At 40.9% G+C, this 20,798-nt stretch overlaps 2 protein-coding genes across 6 annotated transcripts in view; one reads left to right on the top strand and one right to left on the bottom strand.

Moving 5' to 3' along the window:
* SLC11A2 (solute carrier family 11 member 2) overlaps positions 1–20,798 on the bottom strand; it is a 134,744-nt gene that overhangs the window by 68,045 nt on the left and 45,901 nt on the right. The gene's annotated exons all lie outside the window — the stretch shown is intronic.
* HIGD1C (HIG1 hypoxia inducible domain family member 1C) overlaps positions 1–20,798 on the top strand; it is a 58,880-nt gene that overhangs the window by 29,092 nt on the left and 8,990 nt on the right. Inside the window, exon 3 of the mRNA XM_064284235.1 lies at positions 2,460–2,594. Coding sequence (XP_064140305.1) covers positions 2,460–2,594 — 135 coding nt within the window. The remainder of the gene's footprint in view (positions 1–2,459; positions 2,595–20,798) is intronic.

The following is a 20,798-nucleotide window of genomic DNA, read 5'->3' as shown; positions in this document are numbered from 1 at the left end:
AAAAAAAAAACAGAATCTAAGCACCAATATTATGCTTTAAAATCTAAGCATTCTCTTTCTTCTTTTCTGGATGCTTAAACTGCCCTAAGTATTATTATCGTATACTGCAGCCATGACTCTTGGGTTCAGTGTTTCTGGAAACTGTTAAAATATCTTGTTTAAATCAAACTTATATAAGTTTGTGAATATATCGATTCCATAAAACCTGGTAAATAGATATAAATCACGTTTCCATTAAGTGTCGCTGCTAATCTACTAACTTCATAAGTGTCATTATTCACATATCAACAAGAATCAAAATTTCACTTTACAGTAATACCCCATATTTAGAAGTTTCATTTAAGGTTTGTAATAGTACCGACTAGAAATGGAAAAAAATAATTTAATAGTGACTTATTCATCTTAGCATTTTGAACTAGAAAAACAATTCAAGAACTTACTACTTAAATAGATCACTATAACGAACAGAGATTAATCACTGTTCCTGGTTTACATTAAATTAATGATTAAAGCAGAAAGATAAAAGTGTTTCTAGCTAAATTCAATTATATACAAACACCAGAGAGACTACATGGAAAACAGTAACGGTCTGTCTTTAATCGCTAAAAGAAACAAAGCCAAATTAAGTAAGAACAGAGCTTTGATTTAATCAAGGGAAGACAGCCAGTTTGTTTTTTTTTTTTTTTTTTTACCAGAAAGTAAATAATGATAAAAATTGGACACATATCATTGAATAGTTTTGTTCAGCTATTGTTATTTTAAGTGCTACAGCTGCTAACCACAGGGTTGGCAGTTCGAATCCGCCAGGCGCTCCTTGGAAACTCTGTGGGGCAGTTCTACTCTGTCCTATAGGGTCGCTATGAGTCGGAATCGGCTCCAAGGCACTGGGTATTGTTATTTTAACAATATCTACTATGTACCTCCTGCCACAGAATAGAGTGTCCTGAGCAGATAATTTACAAAATATTTCTATTTGTTACCTTAAACAACTCCTGTGATCATAAATCCATTCACGTAAAACTCTATTTACCTTGTTTAAAATCTTTTTGGGGCCACTAGTAAGGTCTCTGTATGGATTAAATGTATTTAAAATCTGTTCTGATAGATTATTTGGTTTTGCTTTTTTCACTTAACACTTCATATGCACATTTCTGTATATTAGAACTTTAGGTATTTATAATTTTTTAATAGCTATGGCAGTTTTTCCTCAGGTCGGACCATTTGGGTTGTTTAGTCTTGCCCACACATAGCGTAGCCAGGAACATCTTTGTGTCAATTTTTTGAATTTTGTTTTGGTTATTTCCTTGGAGTATGTTTCTAAAAGTGGAATTTCCAGAGCAGAAATCACGCTCAGTTTAATATTATTTATTACATATTCCTAGAGTTATTTCCAGACTGATTTGGCCAGACTTACAGAGATTTCAGCATTGTACCTGTTTTTCCGTGTGCCTACAATCATCATTTTATTGTCTTTCGTTGTTTGCTGTTTTTATGTCTATAGCACATCAAACCCCGACCAAAACCAAACCCATTGCTGTCGAGTCGATTCCAACCCCAGCGACCCTAGAGCAACTGTATAGGACGGAGTAGAGCTGCCCCATAGAGTTTCCAAGGAGTGGGTGGTGGATTTAAACTGCCTACCTTTTGGTTAACAGCCAAGCACTTAACCACTGAGCCACCAGGACTCCTGTAGTGCATCATTTTTATTTTAATTTTATTCACTGCTAATCAGCTTATAAAAATATACGTTAAATGTGATTATTTACTCTGATACTTGTTTCCAGTTATTAAATGGATCCTGAAAGAATACAAACACCCTCACCCACACACGGAAACACACATGTGCCAGCATGGCTCATCAAAACTTGCTATTCCACATAAAAATCAATCACATTTTTATATACTTTTCTAGAATCACAGTTTTTCCCAGAGGTATATACTTATTGTGCATATATTCCTATCTTTTCAGCTCTCATTAAAATGTAACTTCTCATTTTTTTAGAGAAACAAAGTTTTTATCACCTGACTAGATTTACTCCTTCTTTGATGACAAGTAGCAAGGAGCAAAGCCAAAAGGTCAAAAGCTGGATGCTAGATATTTCGTGGGTTTACTCACTGGCTAAGTGACTTGCCCCAGATAAAAGCCTTCCAGCATGCACAATTTGAAATTGTGCCTCAGGAAAATTACAAGGTATTAGACAAATTACTATGTAGTCCAAATTTTTCTGGGAAGAGACAAAACCACAAATATTGAATTCAAGAATGTTCAGGGCACATTTTAAAATCCAGTCAGTCAAATCCAACATGGTTCTGGATTTTACATATTTTAAAATATTCTTTGGTGTCTTGCCTGCTTATCTTCCAGGTACTGATCCTTTGTAAATTTTCTCATTGAACTCTCTAAACTCTTGGGAATACTGTCCTGCTATTTACATAACCCTTATTTTTTCAATTCTCAGGGATAGCAGGCTTTGTGACTGTGGTGTCCTACGGTCTTTACAAGTTAAAGTACAGAAGAGATCAGAAAATGTCCATTCATCTTATTCACATGAGAGTCGCTGCACAAGGATTTGTTGTAGGAGCTCTGACTCTAGGTAACCTGTTTAATTTGTATCTGTGTTCAGCTGTCTTCGAGAGTATTTTTTATTCATTTAAATTAGAAGGTGACAATACTTGTTTTGAATGGTGAGGTTAGGCAAATGAGGGGAGAGACTCGGGTAAGTATAATGGGTAAGGAAGAGTACAAAAGATACTGATCTTCACTTGGTTGGGGTTGCTGTCCAGTTGTGGACTTAAATATTTCTTAGAATTTTCAGCACTGACTCAAAATCTCCAGCAGAGAACCAGCATGGTGGATTCTGTTATCCTGAAAAAGGTAACAGTGAAAAGAGGAGCTAATATGTCCCACTGTATGTCCCTCAGCCAAAAGCAGTGGTCCTATCCAGACAGCTAAGAGCAGCAGTCATAGTTCCCAGCCTGTATGGCACAGCTAAGAGCAGTGGGCATAGCTCCTACCCTAGACTGCACAGCTAAGAGTTAGGGTGAAACTCTCACGTATCCACTGGATATTTGAACAGTGGATGTGCCTATTAAAGTAGTTTAACTGGGAAGAAGACATTACTGGAGCCCACAAGTATCTTTGTCCTTTTATTACATGTTTGAGCAATAGGGAATTTTTTTGTGTGTATGTGTGTGTTAACCCATAAATTAAGCAAGACCTACACAGTCAAATCCAAAGAACAGGTTTAAAATTATCTGGTTAATTTTAGGAACGGGGAATAAAATTGGAATTTCAATTTATTAATTTACATTGCAAAATATAGCTGACACGTGGACTGGGATCTGACTGTCCTTGAGATCAGTATACGTCTTCCCTGTACCAAGCCACAGGGTATACCACATCATAGTCAAAAGCCAATTTGTCAGTTAACAGTGAGAAATTCCTTCTAGGCATGCTGGACAGCTTGTATGTTCCTCATGAAATATCAAATCATAATCAGGTTTTGTTTTTTGTTTTTTGTTTTTTTTTTGGTAAATCTGGAGTCACATGAATCAAACGCAAAAAAAATTTTGGTTAATTCAAGCTAAATCAGATAGTTCTAACAAGAAATCCATTATGAGACCTAAATTATCTAATTTTCTTTTTTTTGTCTCCAGTTAATGATGAGAACAAGTCACAGTGTTCTTATTTCTACTTCATTCTGTGCAGAGTGGGATCAGCCTAAGAGTAGGTCCAGGGTTATGGAATGAGTTATATGGTAATTATCTTATTACTCTGAGCTGTGAGATCTGAGTCTTGAACCAAATACAACAAGAACCAAATATAAGTAAACTTGTAGTTATAGTCTTTATTTTCATCATTGAGCAAACATTTAATGAGCACCTGCTACGTGCCAGACACTACTGACCTAAAAGTTACAGAGATAAGACTCAGTCCCTCAAATAGTTGAGTTTGGTCTCCTTAGGGAGAGAAATCAAGGACAAAAGAATCCAATTCTGGTGCTATAAAATGATAGGTATTGACAGAGAAAGCACAGGTTGCCATGGAAGCACAAAACTAGGACTGGGAGGTCAAGGGAGACTTCTCTAAGGAGGTAAAGTGTGTGATGAGTCAAGGACATGGAGGAATAAATTAGGCAGAGAAGGAAATCAGGATTCCAGGCAGAAGAGAATACAAAGACATGGAAGCATGGCATGTCACTGGAGCTCCACATAGCAGTATGGTGAGTGGATCAGTCAGGCTTCCGTCAGAGAAGCAAAACTACTAGTAGTAAGTTATAATAATTTATTATAGGTATTTGGCCTTATGCAATTGTGAGGCTCTTACTTATATATCTGGGAAACCCTGGTGGTGCAGTGGTTAAGAGCTACAGTTGCTAACCAAAAGGTCCACAGTTCAAATCCACCAGGCACTCCTTGGAAACTCTATGGGGCAGTTCTACTCCATCCTATAGAGTCGCTATGAGTTGGAATCAACTCGACAGCAACGGGTTTTTGTTTTTTTTTTAATGTATCTAGAGCTGGGGCCTGAAGTGGCCAGGATAAGCAGATAGGAAGGAAAGATGGATGCAAAGAAGGGGAAGCAAGGATAATCTGGAGCCTGCAAGGATGAGCTGGAACCCACAAGGATGGACTGGAAACTTCACGGGTCTCTCACGATCTTCAAGCCTCCCAATTCAATGCTGGGAGTGACCTATAAGTAGAAGCTGATAATCTTCATCCAGAACTAAACATGACCTGACTAAAAAGTCAGAGAAGGTGAAGGAGGAAATTCAGCAGGGGCCTTAGAACTGCAGGTTTGGTTAACAAGGTCAGCCAGTGGATAAACAAAAAAGTGCTGCAACTGTGCCTTCCAAGTGTAAAAAGAATTTGGCTTCGTTTCTGCCTTCTAAATCTCATGTGCACCAACACAGGGAATAAAGGGAAAGCAATTGTGAAAAATGCCGTTACACCGGAGGGGCGGGGCCAAGATGGCGGAGCAGACAGACGCTTCTGTTGAGCACTCTTTATAACAAAGACTGGAAAAAACAAGCGAAACGAGTTTATTTGTGACAAGCTGGGAGCCCTGAGCATCAAAGGCAAGCTTAGACAATGAACTGAGGGGCAGGGGGAGGAAGAGGCCGTTCAGAAGTAGAGAGGAGTTACCGGACCTGAATCGCCGGGAGCCCTCAGGCACCATTCCAGAGCGGCGGCAGCGGTGGCAGGCTGGTACTAGTGTTCGGCCGCAGTTTCCTCAGGGAGAAGCAGCCAGCCACACAGCCCACTCACACCTCCAGAACCTGAAGAGAAGGGCGCTCTCGGCAAAAGCTAAGTACTTACGTATATTTTACTGCACCCCCACCCCCACCCCCAAGCCGGCCTTGGCAGCTGAATCCCTGGGCCTGAGATAGACCCTGGAGAGCACCTAGAGCCATCCTCCTAGCCTTGGGGAAGGAAAAACTTGCAGCTGGGGGGAAAAGATAATTTGACAGCTCCATTAACCGGGGGAGCTCAGGACAGAAGCAGCTCCTGTCCAGGCATAAACCGTCCGTGGACCTTGAGCACCCTTCCCTTCTGCATGGACCTGTGTGGGCCTATTTTGGGAGAATAGGCCCTTGTTGGCAAACGCCAACCATTTCAGCTGTGCGGTGGAGAGGTGGGTGTTTGATGTTTGACATTGCTTTGCCTATTAAATAAGGTCCTCACCTACCCACATGAGGGACCTAAGGACTGGTAGCTCCACTCAGGTCACCCAGCCACCCGCAACAGGGATCCAAAGATAACTGGTACCTCCCAGTCCTTACATCCAAAAATTTTGGGTGCCCATGGTCCCTCTGCAGAACCCTCCCACCAGCACGCTTTAGGGAACAGAGATGCGTTTTCCTCAGAGACACTTGGGGGTCGGTTCTCAGCCCCCTGCCTTGTTCAGAGAGTGACCCCCTGCTGCAATCAGATACCAGTATATACGCCAATCACCCCTGCCCCTCTAAGACTGTAGGTCAGAGCCTGTACCACACACTTGATATCAGCTACCTAGAAACCTGAGCTGAATTCATACAAGAAAACTGAATGGACTCCTAGACTGATATACCTGATAACAGCTCTAGCCAGCTGGGGACAGGACATCAGAGCTCCAAAGGCGAAAATAATCAAGCTAGCTCACTCAAGCAACCCAGGGGGGTACACCAAAACAAAGCAAAGAAAGCAGCTACGACACAGTAAGCAAGCATAAACTAATACAATAACTTATAGATGGCTCAGAGGCAACAGTCAATATCAAGTCACATAAAGAAACAGACCATGATCACCTCAACAGGCTGTCAAAACAAAGAATCCAGGGATCTTTTAGATGAAAGTGCATTCCTGGAATTACCAGATGCAGAATACAAAAGTTTAATATACAGAACCCTTCAAGACATCAGGGAGGAAATGAGGCAATACACAGAACAAGCCAAGGAATGCACAGATAAAGCAATTGAAGAAATTAGAAAGATTATTCAGGAACATAATGAAAAGCTTAATAAGCTGGAAAAATCCACAGACAGACAGCAGTCAGAAATCCAGAAGATTAACAATAAAATTACAGAATTAGATAACTCAATAGAAAGTCAGAGGAGCAGAATTGAGCAAGTAGAAGCTAGAATTTCTGAACTCGAAGATAAATCACTTGGCACTAATATATTTGAAGAAAAATCAAATAAAAGAATTTTTTAAAAATGAAGAAACCTTAAGAATCATGTGGGACTCTATCAAGAGAAATAACCTACGAGTGACTGGAGTACCAGAACAGGGAGGGATAACAGAAAATGCAGAGAAAATTGTTGAAGATTTGTTGGCAGAAAACTTCCCTGGTATTGTGAAAGATGAGAAGATATCTATCCAAGATGCTCGTCAAACTCCACATAGGTCGATCTTAAAAGAAAGTCACCAAGACATATTATAATCAAGCTTGCCAAAACCAAAGATAAAGAGACAATTATAAGAGCAGCGAGGGATAAAAGAAAAGTCACCTACAAAGGAGAGTCAAGAAGAATAAGCTCAGACTACTCTGCAGAAACCATGCAGGCAAGAAGGCAATGGGATGACATATTTAAAAAATTGAAGGAAAAAAATTGCCTGCCAAGAATCATATATCCATCAAAACAGTCTCTTAAATATGAAGGTGAAATTAAGACATTTCCAGAAAAACACAAGTTAAGGGAATTTGTAAAAAACAAACCCAAACTACAAGAAATACTAAAGTGAGTTCTTTGGTTAGAAAATCAATAATATCAGGTATCAACCCAAGACTAGAACACTGGGCAGAGCAACCAGAAGTCAACCCAGACAGGGAAATCCAAAAAAAAAAAACAAGATTAAAAAAACAATGCCCAACACAGGGTAATGGCGATGTTATTATATAAAAGAAGACAACATTAAAATAATAAAGAGGGACTAAGAAATGTAATCATACACCTTCCACATGGAGAGGAAGATATGGCGATACAAAGAAATAAAATTTAGTTTTAAATTTAGAAAAATAGGGGTAAATAATAAGGTAAACCACAAAGGAGACAAACTATACTACTCATCAAACTAAAATACAAGGGAAAAATACAGACTCAACAGAAACAAAATCAACAACAAATATGAGGAAAGGACAATATATAAAGAAAATCTACTCAGCACATAAAATCAAGTGGGAAAAAGAAACTTGTCAACACACAAAAAAAGACATCAAAATGATAGCACTAAATTCATACCTATCCAAAATGACCCTGAATGTAAATGGACTAAATGTACCAATAAAGAGACAGAGAGTAGCAGAATGGATTAAAAAACAAGATCCATCTATTTGTTGCCTACAAGAGACACACCTTAGACTTAGAGACACAAACAAACTAAAACTCAAAGGATGGAAAAAAATATATCAAGCAAACAACAATTAAAAAAGAGCAGGAGTGGCAATATTAATTTCTGACAAAATAGACTTTAAAGTTAAATCCATCAGAAAGGATAAGGAAGGATACTATATAATGACTAAAGGGACAGTACACCAAGAAGATATAACCATGTTAAATATTTATGCACCCAATGACAGGGCTGCAAAATACATAAAACAAACTCTATCAGCATTGAAAAGTAAGACAGACAGCTCCACAATAACAGTAGGAGACTTCAACACACCACTTTTGGTGAAGGACAGGACATCCAGAAAGAAGCTCAATAAAGACACGGAAGATCTAAATGCCACAATCAACCAACTTGACCTCGTAGACATATAGAGAACACTCCACCCAACAGCAACCAACTATACTTTCTTTTCTAATGCACATGGAACATTCTCTACAATAGACCACATATTAGGTCATAAAGCAAGCCTCAGCAAAATCCAAAACATTGAAATATTACAAGCATCTTCTCTGACCATAAGGCCATAAAAGTGGAAATCAATAACAGGAAAAGCAGAGAAAAGAAATCAAACACTTGGAGACTGAACAATACCCTGCTCAAAAAAGACTGGATTACAGAAGACATTAAGGATGGAATAAAGAAATTCACAGAATCCAATGAGAATGAAAACACTTCCTATCGGAAAGAACCTTTGGGACACAGCAAAAGCAGTGCTCAGAGGCCAATTCATATCAATAGATGCACACATCCAAAAAGAAGAAAGGGCCAAAATCAAGGAATTATCCCTACAACTTGAACAAGTAGAAAGAGAGCAACAAAAGAAACCCACAGGCACCAGAAGAAAACAAATAATAAAAATTAGAGCTGAACTAAATGAAATAGAAAACAGAAAAACAATTGAAAGAATTAACAAGACCAAAAGCTGGTTTTTTTGAAAAACTCAACAAAATCGATAAACCACTGGCCAAACTGACAGAAGAACAAAGTGGGAGGCCTTACTTTACCTGATTTTAGAACCTATTATACTGCCACAGTAGTCAAAACAGCCTGGTACTGGTACAACAACAGATACACAGACCAGTGGAACAGAATTGAGAATCCAGACATAAATCCATCCACATATGAGCAGTTGATATTTGACAAAGGCCCAAAGTCAGTAAAATGGGGAAAAGACAGTCTTTTTAACAAATGGTGCTGGCACAACTGGATATCCATCTGCAAAAAAATGAAACAAGACCCATACCTCACTCCATGCACAAAAACGAACTCAAAATGGATCAAAGACCTACCTATAAAATCTAAAGCAATAAAGATCATGGAAGAAAAAATAGGGACAACGTTAGGAGCCCTAATACATGGCATAAACCGTATACAAAACATTATAAAGAATGTAGAAGAAAAACTAGGTAACTGGGAGCTCCTAAAAATCAAACACCTATGCTCATCGAAAGACTTCACCAAAAGAGCAAAAAGAGTACCTACAGACTGGGAAAAAGTTTTTAGCTATGACATTTCTGATCAGCGCCTGATCTCTAAAATCTACATGATACTGTAAAATCTCAACTACAAAAAGACAAATAACCCAATTAAAAAATGGGCAAAAGATATGAATAGACACTTCACTAAAGAAGACAATCAGGTAGCTAAGAGATATATGAGGAAATGTTCACAATCATTAGACTTTAGAAAAATGCAGATCACAACTACAAAGAGATTTCACCTTCAACAAGGCTGGCATTAATCCAAAAAACATGAAATAATAAATGTTGGAGAGGCTGTGGAGAGACTGGAACACTTATACACTGCTGGTGGGAATGTCAAATGGTACAACCACTTTGGAAATCGATCTGGCGCTTCCTTAGAGAGCTAGAAATGGAACTACCATACGATCCAGCAATCCCACTCCTTGGAATACATCCTAGAGAAATAAGAGCCTTTACGTGAACAGATATATGCACACTCATGTTTATTGCAGCACTGTTTACAATAGCAAAAAGATGGAAGCAACCAAGGTGCCCATCAGTGGATGAATGGATAAATTATGGTATATTCACACAATGGAATACTACACATCGGTAAAGAACAGTGAGGAATCTGTGAAACATTTCATAACATGGAGGAACCTGGAAGGCATTATGCTGAGTGAAATTAGTCAGTTGCAAAAGGACAAATATTGTGTGAGACCACTATTATAAGAACTTGAGAAATAGTTTAAACTGAGAAGAAAACATTCTTCTGTGGTTACGAGGGCAGAGGGAGGGAGGGTGGGAGAGGGACATTCACTAATTAGATAGTAGATAAGAACTACTTTAGGTGAAGGGAAAGACAGCACACACTACAGGGGAGGTCAGTACAATTGGACTAAACCAAAAGCAAAGCAGTTTCCTGAATAAACTGAATGCTTTGAAGGCCAGCATAGTCTGGGGACCATGGTTTCAGGGGACATCTAAGTCAACTGGCATAATAAAATCTATTAAGAAAACATTCTACATCCCACTTTGAAGAGTGGCGTCTGGGGTCTTAAATGCTAGCAAGTAGCCATCTAAGATGCATCAATTGGTCTCAACCCATCTGGATCAAAGGAGAATGAAGAACACCAAGGACACAAGGCAATTACCAGCCCAAGAGACAGAAAAGGCCACATGAACCAGAGACTACATCATCCTGAGGCCAGAAGAACTAGATGGTGACCGGCTACAACCAATGACTGCCCTGACAGGGAACAGAACAGAGAACCCCTGAGGGAGCAAGAGAGTAGTGGGATGCAGACCCCAAATTCTCGTAAGACCAGACTTAACGGTCTGACTGAGACTAGAAGGACCGCAGTGGTCATGGCCCCCAGACCTTCTGTTGGCCCAGGACAGGAACCATTCCGAAGCCAACTCTTCAGACATGGATTGGACTGGAGAATGGGTGGGAGAGGGATGCTGGTGAGGAGTGAGCTTCTTGGATCAGGTGGACGCTTGAGACTATGTTGGCATGTCCTGCCTGGAGGGGAGATGAGAGGGTGGAGAGGGTTAGAAGCTGGTGAAATGGACACGAAAAGAGAGAATGGAGGGAGAGAGCGGGCTGTCTCATTAGGAGGAGAGTAATTGGGAGTGTGTAGCAAGGTGTATGTGGGTTTTTGTGTGAGAGACTGACTTGATTTGTAAACTTTCACTTAAAGCACAATAAAAATTATTAAAAAAAAAAAAATGCAGTTACACCTTAGGTAAGCTGCCACAATACAAACCCACCACTATCCTCAGACGTCTAGACTAGCAGAGCCCAAAGGTACGGGAACGGGAAGCGAAAATTTCACATGTGAATCACTGGGAGTAACAGCGAAAGAAACACTCCCACGTGTACATACTCCTTGATTCCCAGGCCTGTGAATCCTAGTTATGGGAAAGAAGAAGTCACATAGTAGTTGCTGACTTAAAGCACATATTGCATACTAGAGAACATTACCCCTGCCTTGCAAGATGCCATTCAACTGTCACTGTAATTAAGTCTTCGAAAAGCCATTCCACATTGAATTAAAAGTTGTTGTGTTGGGAAATGTTTGTTGTGTACATTTTCATCACAATAACTTTAAGAGCCGTTTCACTGTTTTGTCAGGCCATCTGCTTCAGGGTGATGGAGAACATGGAAAGAGCAGTGAATTCCTTGAGCATGAACCCATTGCTGCACTTCCTTTGCTGTAAATGAGTTCCTTGGTCATAGGCAAGGCTCTGCTGAAAACTGTAACAGTGAACAAGGCTTTCTGTAAGTCCATGGATGGTGGTTTTGGCAGAAGCATTGCAGACAAGGAATGTAATCAACCTTCCACCAGGTGACTGGGTGATTCCCCCAAGGAATGGTGTTATACTAGGGACTATTGAGAAGATGGGCATTCAGCAGCAGCTAAAGCCAGATTGGCCTTGATGAGTGGAAGTTTTTGTTGCTGTAGCTGTACCCATGCATAACTTCCATCCATGCCATCATAGCACATTTTTTCATGAGTCTGTTGGGCAAGGACAAGGGGTGGCTGAGGAAAGAGTCTGCCTGGTGTCCACAGATGAGTCATCTTGCCCTTATGATTATTGAAATCGTCCTCTGCTAAGGTTGTCCTTTGATGAGCATTCACATGGGACACAAATATCTTCACATTCTGAATGCATTCAGGGAAGTCTATCTACATACCTCTTCCCTAGGCCTCCTTGTCACCTATTTTTCAGTTGTGTTCCTTCCAAGTCCCTGACCATCTGGCCAAACTGTTAGCCACTGCCCATGGGCAAATGTGCTATAAAAGATCGCTTTAAAGTTTTAAAAAGCAAGATGTCACTTTGATGAGTAAGGTGCACCTGACCTAAGCCATGATCTTTTCAATTGCCTCATATGTGTGCAAAAGCTGGACAATGAAAAAAGACAGAAGAATTGACATATTTGAATTGTGGTGTTGGTTAAGAATATTGAATATACTGTAGGCTGCTAGAAGGACGAACAAGTCAGTCTTAGAAGAAATACAACTGGAATGCTCTAAGCATGGTTAGACTTCATTTTCCTTATTTTGGACACGTCGTCAGGAAAGATCAATTGCTAACAAAGGACATCATGTTTGGTAAATTAGAGGGTCAGCGAAACGAGGGAAACCTTCAATGAGATGAACTGACACAACAGCCACAACAATGGGCTTAAACATATCAATGATCCTGAAGATGGCGAAGGAATGGGCATTTCGTTCTGCTATACATAACGCCGCCATGAGTCGGAGCCAAGTGGACAGTAACTAACAACATGAGTCAGCATAGATAAGTACTGCTTGGCATCTCTTCTTCCAGGCAAAATGAACATCCAGAGTAAGTGCTCAAAGTTTTGTCTTCTGGGAGAATTTCCTGTTGTCTCTGTCCTTTAGGGCCACCCCAGACTAGGACTATACTTCTACTTACTGGTAGTGCCAGTGTAAGCCAAGTCTAAATATTTTCTTCCTCAGTGAGTTGGTCATAGCGAATTCCCCACGAGGCCATAGTTGCAAGATGACAGGGAAAAGCTGGTGTGGCAAGCGTATGGGCCATGGACTTGGGCATTTTATTTACCTTTGTCATTTGCTCATGCAGCTCACTTGTGCCTTTAGGATCTGTTTGAGCCCAGTGTCATATATACCACTTCCCCATGGGTGAGTTAGAAGACATCCAGTTCATGATGGACAACTCAGGCCTGAAACTTGGTAACCTTCAGTGGTCAAGCCTTCAGTCTCTTAAGGCCCAGTAGCAAACCAGAAGCCGTTTCTCAAAAGCAGAATAGTTACCTGCAGAGCATAGCTGTGCTCCAAATACTAAAAAAAAAGATCTACATTATTATTCACTTATATGCTCTTATAGGCTCCACACAGCATCTCTATCTGCCACAGACACTTCAATCGCCACTGAGTCTACACTTATGTCATATGGCCCAAGTAGCAGAGCAGCTTACAAGTCAGCCTGGACCTTCTGTTTGCAGAGCTGTTTCTTTTTCTGGAACTCACTAAAACTTTCAGTTTTTCTGGCTACATGATAAATGGGTCAGAATAGTACATGCAAAATCCAAAGCGGACACTAGGTGTGGTATTTCTTTCTTAATGGCAGATGGTGCCAGATGAAGCAACTTGTCCTTCACATTGGAAGAGACATCTTGACATGCCCCATATCACTGGACTGTTGGAAACTTAACTGAGGTGGCAGGCCCCTAAATTTCTGTGGGCCTTACTTCCCATCCTCTGGCATATATGTCTTACCAATGAGTCTACAGTAGCTGCTTCTTTACGTTCACCAGGTCCAATCAGCATATCATCAGTGTAATGGACTAACGTGATATCCTGTGGAGTGGAAAGATGATGCAGGTTCCTATGGACTAGATTATGGCATAGGGCTGGAGAGTTTACATATCCCTGACACTGGACAGTGAAAGAGAATAGACATCCTGGCCCTGCTAGCTAAAAGCGAACTGCTTCTGATGGTCTTTACCAAAAGGTATACAGAAGCAAGCATTCACCAGGTTAATAGCTGCATATCCAGTAACAAAACTTGTGTTCATTTGCTCTAACAACAAAACCACATCTGGGATAGCAAGCAGCTCCAATGACAGTCATTACTTGATTAAGTTTACAGTAATCCAGTATCATTCTCTCAGATCTATCTGTTTTCTGGTCAAATAGGCAAGTTGGAGGGTGTGGTAGGAATTACCTCCCTGACATCTTTAAAGCCCTTAACGATGGCACTCATTTTTACAGTCCCTCCAGGAATTTTTTTTGGGTCCAGGAATACAGTGTTGCTCAGTTTACTATTTTGGTAAGTAGAATCAATTATACTGGCTTCCACTTGGCTTTCCCTACCATAATAGCCCTGACTCCACAGGTCAGGAAACCAGTGGTGGAATTCTGACAGTTGCTAAGTATGTATATTTCAATTACACATTCTAGAACTAGGAAAATAATCACAGGGTGGGTTGGGGAGCCACTGGGCCTACTGTGAAACAGACCCACAGCAAAATCTCATTGATCACCTGACCTCCATAAGCCCCTACTTCGAGCGGTAGAGCAAACTAATGCCCCAGGAAATAGTGTCAAATCAGAAACGGTATCCAGCAACCCCTCCAAAGTGTGGTTAATGCTTCTTTCTCAGTGTACAGACACCCTGGTATATGGCCACAGGTCCATTTGGGGAAGGCTAGAAAGAAGAGGATCTGGCCTCTGCTGTATTCAACGGGCTGAGGGTCAATAAACTGACTCAAATGTGGCAATTGGTCAAAGGGCCATGGCTCTCTATTGTGGTGAGACTTTTGTTCACCAGATGTAGAGCTTGTCTGCTTATATGCTGCCCATCGATTTCAATTCTAGGTACACCATGATCAATTAGTCAGTGCCAAAGATTTCTGTGGCTGAGACTATTCTGATTACTGCTAAGCCTTTCCTGCCCATTACAGCAACTGTGTCTACCTTGTCTCTGTCAATTAAATGCTGCCACTTGATCTCTGCCACCTCAAGATCCCATCATTTGCATTGAATTAGGAAGCCCAGAAGTTCCCACTGTCATCTCTGGTTCACAAAAATAGTCACCACAAAACTCTTCAAGGACGCTGGGGCTCCCTTCACAAATGTATTTCTCAAAGCCTTGCTGAAGGGAGTGGGTATATTTAGGGGGTGAATGAGCAGGATAAATGCACTCTAACATTCCAATCTCTCTAAGCCTTTGGATGCCTTCCCCTACAGCAGGGTTTCTCAACCTCAGCACTACTGACAGTTTGGACTGAACAATTCTTAGTTGTAGAGGCATGACCTGTGCATTGCAGGATGTTTAGCAGCATCCCTGGCCTCTACAGTTGTGACATCCAAAAATGTCTCTGGACATTACTAAATGTCCCTGAGGACAAAACCACCCCTGGTCGAGAACCACTGCTTTAGAGTATACCAAGGAAGTTCTAGCATCTTGGCTTCAGTTAGTGGAGACTGCCTTTTGGTCCAGGTTTGAGTCAGCTTTAGACAGGAATGGAAGGACTGCTTCTACCAGCAAAGAAGTCTCAGTAGAATATAGGGCTTCAAGGACCCAGTTTTATTGAAATCTGCTCGTATGTCTCCATTTGAATTTTCAGGGTCTACTCCTTCCAAAGCAATGCCCTAACTTTAACATAAGAGATTCTGGAAAGTTGGGAATTTAACTTGTGTTGATTTTTTTGTGATTAGCCACTCATAGCCTTTGTGTGTGGTTTTAAAAGTATCAGTCTTAGAGCTGCAGGAGTTAAGGGTTTCTTTATGGGTAGTCATAAAAGCCTTCAGGTCTCTTGAGCGGGACCTTGAGTTCAAATTAAAAGCCCATCTTTTTTTTTCCCATGAGGCCACAGTGGAATGAAGACAGGAAAGCCAAGTTCGCCAGCACGAGTAGAAGCAATCAACCTCATTATGTTCTTTATTTCCACTAAATGTTCTGTGGCAGCAAATACTTGATTACTGAAAGCCCTGCTTCCTATAGACACTTGAATATAGGTACCTATCAGTGATAATTTAAGAAATTTTTGATACTACATGCCATAGACGTTTGGCATCCCCTTTCCCGCCGGAAAAATGATCACTAACGCCCTTAATCAGATCACAGAACCAATTCCAGATAACCCAGAACCAATGCAGAGAACCTCATGGTTCTGTTTCTCTGGAAGCACTTCTAATGCTAATTTCTATAACAGGCAGGGTTTGATTAGAGAAGCAAAACTACTAGTAACGATACACAATAAGTGATTTATTATAGAGGTAAAAAAAAATTTTTTTTTTTAATTTGGGAGGTACTTAAATATGCCACATGAGGCTGTTGCTTATGTTTCTAATGCTGGGGCTTGAAGTCAGCAAGGCAGCAGATGGGAAGGAAAAGTAAACTGGAATCTGCAAATATGAACTGGAGCCCACAAACACAATTGGAACTTGTATCAATCTCTTACCACCTCCAACTTTGATCATGGTGTGACCTGCAGGAGAAGCTGGCACCCTACATTATGGAGTTAGACCACAACCGGCCCGGGATCCAGAGCAGCTAAAGGAGGTGATTCAGAAGGAACTGTGGGCCTAGCTGCTGCCCCACAGCAGCAAGATGCTGTTGTTGTTGTTAGGTGCCATTGAGTCTGTTCTGACTCATAGCAACCCTACTTATAACAGAATGAAACACTGCCTGGTCCTGCGCCACCCTCACAGTAGTTGTTAAGTTTAAGCTCATTGTTGCAGCCACTGTGTCAGTCCATCTCATTAAGGGTCTTCCTCTTTTTTGCTGACCCTCTACTTTACCAAGCATGACGTCTTTCTCCAGGGACTGATCCTTTCTAACAACATGTCCAAAGTATGTGAGATGCAGTCTTACCATCCTTGTTCCTAAGGAGCATTCTGGTTGTGCTTCTTCCAAGACAGATTTGTTTATTCTTTTGGCAGTCCATGGTATATTCAATATTCTTCACCAACATCACAATTCAAAGGCTTCAATTCTTTTTCAGTCTTCCTTATTCAGTGTCCAGCTTTCACAGGCATAGGAGGCATGTGAAAGGCATTTCACCATGGCTTGGGTCGGGCGCACCTTAGTCTTCAAGGTGACATCTTTGCTTTTCAACACTTTAAAGAGATCTTTTGCAGCAGATTTGCCCAATGCAATGCATCTTTTGATTTCTTGACTGCTGCTTCCATGGGTGTTAATTGTGGATCCAAGTAAAATGAAATTCTTGACAACTTCAATCTTTTCCCCATTTTTCATGATGTTGCATTTATGATGATGGTCCAGTTGTGAGGATTTTTATTTTCTTTATGTTGAGGTGTAATCCATACCGAAGGCTGTGGTCTTTCATCTTCATCAGTAAGTGCATCAAGTCCTCTTCACTTCCAGCTAGCAAAGTGCGTCATCTGCATAATGCAGGTTGTTAGTCAGTCTTCCTCCAAACTTGATGCCACATTCTTCTTCATATATTCCAGCTTCTCAGATTATTTGCTCAGCATACAGATTGAATAGGTATGGTGAAAGGATACAACGCCGATGGACACCTTTCCTGACTTTAAACCACGCAGTATCCCCTTGTTCTGTTCGAAGGGCTGCCTCTTGATCTATGTAAAGGTTCCCCATGAGCACGACTAAGTGTTCTGGAATTCCCATTCTTCACAATGTTATCCATAATTTGCTGTGATCCACACAGTGGAAAGCCTTTGCACAGTCAATTAAAACACAGGTAAACATCTTCATGGTATTCTCTGCTTTCAGCCAGGATCCACCTGACATCAGCAATGATATCCCTGGTTGCACGTCCTCTCCTGAGTCCAGGTTGAATTTCTGGCAGTTCCCTGTCGATACGTTGGTGCAGCCACTTTTGAATGATCTTCAACAAAACTTTATTTGTGTGTGATACTAATGATATTGTTCAATAATTTCCACATTTGGTGGGATCACCTTTCTTGGGAATAGGCAGAAATGTAGATTTCTTCCAGTCAGTTGGCCAGGTAGCCATCTTCCAAATTTCTTGGCACAGACGAGTGCTTCCAGCACTGCAGCCATTTGTTGAAACATCTCTACTGATATTCTGTCAATTTCTGGAGCCTTGTTTTTTGCCAATGCCTTCAGTGCAGCTTTGATCTCTTCCTTCGGTACCATTGGTTCCTGCTCATATGGTACCTCCTGAAATGGTTCAATGTCGACCAATTCTTTTTGGTATGTTACTGTGTATTCCTTCTATCTTCGTTTGATGCTTCCTGAGTCGTTTGATATTTTCCCCACAGAATCCTTAAATATTGCAACTTGAGGCTTGAATTTTTTCTTCAGTTCTTTCAGCTTGAGAAATGCAGAGCATGTTCTTCCCTTTTGGTTTTCCATCTCCAGGTCCTTGCACGTCATTATAATACTTTTATAATAACAGCAAGATGATCCAGCAGATAAGCAACATGAAAGAGCTGGAACTGCGCCTCCTGCCCTCAATCAACTTTCCAAGTGTGGAAAGAATATGGCTGCTGCTTCAATTCCTGCCTTCCAAATCTTGTGCAAAATGTCTCTTATGATCCAGGCTAACTCAGAACTATGCAGGCAAGGGAATTCTGGGATATGTAGTAATAGCTTAAACCCACAACAGGTTTATATGACTGCAAGCTGAAGAGAGAAAAGATGAGGCTGAGACAGTGAAGGGTTTAAATAGGAGAATAACATAGTCAGACAGTTTCTTGCTTTGTACAGAGCTCAGAAACAGGCAATATGGAACTGTTTTGTTTAAGAATGCATAAACAGATGGTCAAACTATAAAGGCAAGGAAGAAAATGATTATTGTAAAACCCAGAACAATGGTTATCTATGGGAAAGAGAGAAGTCTATAGTCAGAAAGGAAATCTGGTAGGCTTCTAGAATACCTGCCATGTTCTATTTCTTGATTCATAATTACAGGCGTTCACTCTGTAACTACTGGTTAATCAGGTCATTTCATGTGCTAGTCTACATGCATGTTATATTTCACCATGGGAAAAAAAATGTTAAAAGGAACAAGGAAATGCCTAGAGACTCAATTGAAAAGAAGGGGAGAAAATTAAGACAGAGAAAACCAATCAGACTATTAAATGAATCTGAATTAAGCCAGTGGCAGTGGAAATAGAGAGGAAGGGATGGATTCCAAAAAAACTGAGGACTTGGCAACCAAGACATTGGGGAAAGTAAAGAAGGAGGAATCAAGGATGATTCCCAAGTTTCTGGTTTGGGTAATATGATGGAAGGTTTTAATTTTCACTAATATAAAGGAAAAAGAAGAAGCAACAGATTTGGTGGGAAGATGGATGTCCTTTGAATAAAACAATAATGCTGTTGTTGTTAGGTACCGTTGAGTCGGTTCCATCTTATAGCGACTCTATGTACAAGAGAATGAAGCAATGCCCGATTTTGTGCCATACTCACCACATTTGAGCCCACTGTTGCAGCCATTGTGTCACTCCATCTCGTTGAAGGTCTTCTGCTTTTTTGCTCACCCTGTACTTTACCAAGCATGATGCCCTCTACCAGGGACTGGTCCCTCTTGATAACACGTCCAAAGTACATAAGACAAAGTCTCACCATCCTTGCTTCTAAGGAGCATTCTGGCTATACTTCTTTCAAGACAGATTTGTTCATTTTTCTGGCAGTCCATGTTATATTCAATGTTCTTTGCCAACACCATAACTCAAAGGCATCAATTCTTCCTCAGATTTCCTTGTTCATCATCCAGCCTTCACATGCATATGAGGTGACAGAAAATACCATGGTTTGGATCAGCAACACTTTAGTCCTAAAAGAGGTCTTTTGCAGAGATGTGCTCAATCAAAACATTGATTTTTTTTTAATATAATTTTTATTGTGCTTTAAGTGAAAGTTTACAAATCCAGTTAGTCTCTCACAAAAAAACTTATATACTCCTTGCTACATAGTCCAAATTACTCTCCCCCTAATGAGACAGCCTGCTCTGTTTGATTTCTTGAGTGCTGCTTCTATGGGCCTTGATTGTGGATCCAAGGAAAATGAAATCCTTGACAACTTCAAGCTTTTCTCCATTTATCATGATGTTACCTACTGGTCCAGTTGTGAGGATTTTTGTTTTCTTTATGTTGAGGTATAATCCATACTGAAGGCTGTAGTCTTTGATCTTCATCAGTAAGTGCTTCAAGTCCTCTTCACTTTCAGCAAGCAAGGTTGTGTCATCTGCATAACGCAGGTTGTTAATGAGTCTTCCTCCAATCCTGATGCCGCATTCTTCTTCATATAGTCCAGCTTCTTGTATTATTTGCTCAGCATACAGAGTGAATAAGTATGGTGTGGTACGATGGATCACTTTTGTGTGGCCTTTCTTGGCACGGTTTGTAACTCCCACACAAGTGACTGGGTGGGACTGTGTGATAGGGTGATTGTGGCCTACTAAAGGGATTGGTCAGTTTTGCCATTCCACTGGGTTTGAAATGAGGCACCCCAGGAGCAGGAAAGAGAAGATCCTACCACCACTAAGGAAGAACAGCCAGGAGCCAGCACATCCTTTGGACCTGGGATCCCTGTGCTGAGGACCTCCTAGAACCAGGAGACAGACAGAGAGAGAGCTGTAACACTGAAGGAAGCGAGAGCTGGCAGCAGAGACTTGGCAGCAGGAGACAGTGGTGGGCTTCCGGGCCCATGGAGAGAGAAAGCTGAGTGCCTTTGGGCAGAGGCCAAGGTCCAGGGAGAGGTGCGCCTTTAAGCACGGCTGAGAAGGAGGCTGTCCTGATGCAAGAACTGTACCCTGAGTGTTCCTGAGCCTTAATTGTAACTGTTACTTCCCTAATAAACCCCATAATCATGAGTATTGACTGTGGGTTCTGTGTGGCCACTGCAATGAATTACCAAATCCAGCAGAGAAGTAGGGAGTGCTGTGGGAGGGATGTCTGGTTTCAGAATTGGTAAAGGTGACAGACAGAAGAGACATGTCTGAACTCTGCC

Source organism: Loxodonta africana, chromosome 4, assembly GCF_030014295.1.
Source record: "Loxodonta africana isolate mLoxAfr1 chromosome 4, mLoxAfr1.hap2, whole genome shotgun sequence".
Lineage (NCBI taxonomy): Eukaryota > Metazoa > Chordata > Mammalia > Proboscidea > Elephantidae > Loxodonta > Loxodonta africana.
This window is presented reverse-complemented; position numbering and strand designations above follow the sequence as displayed.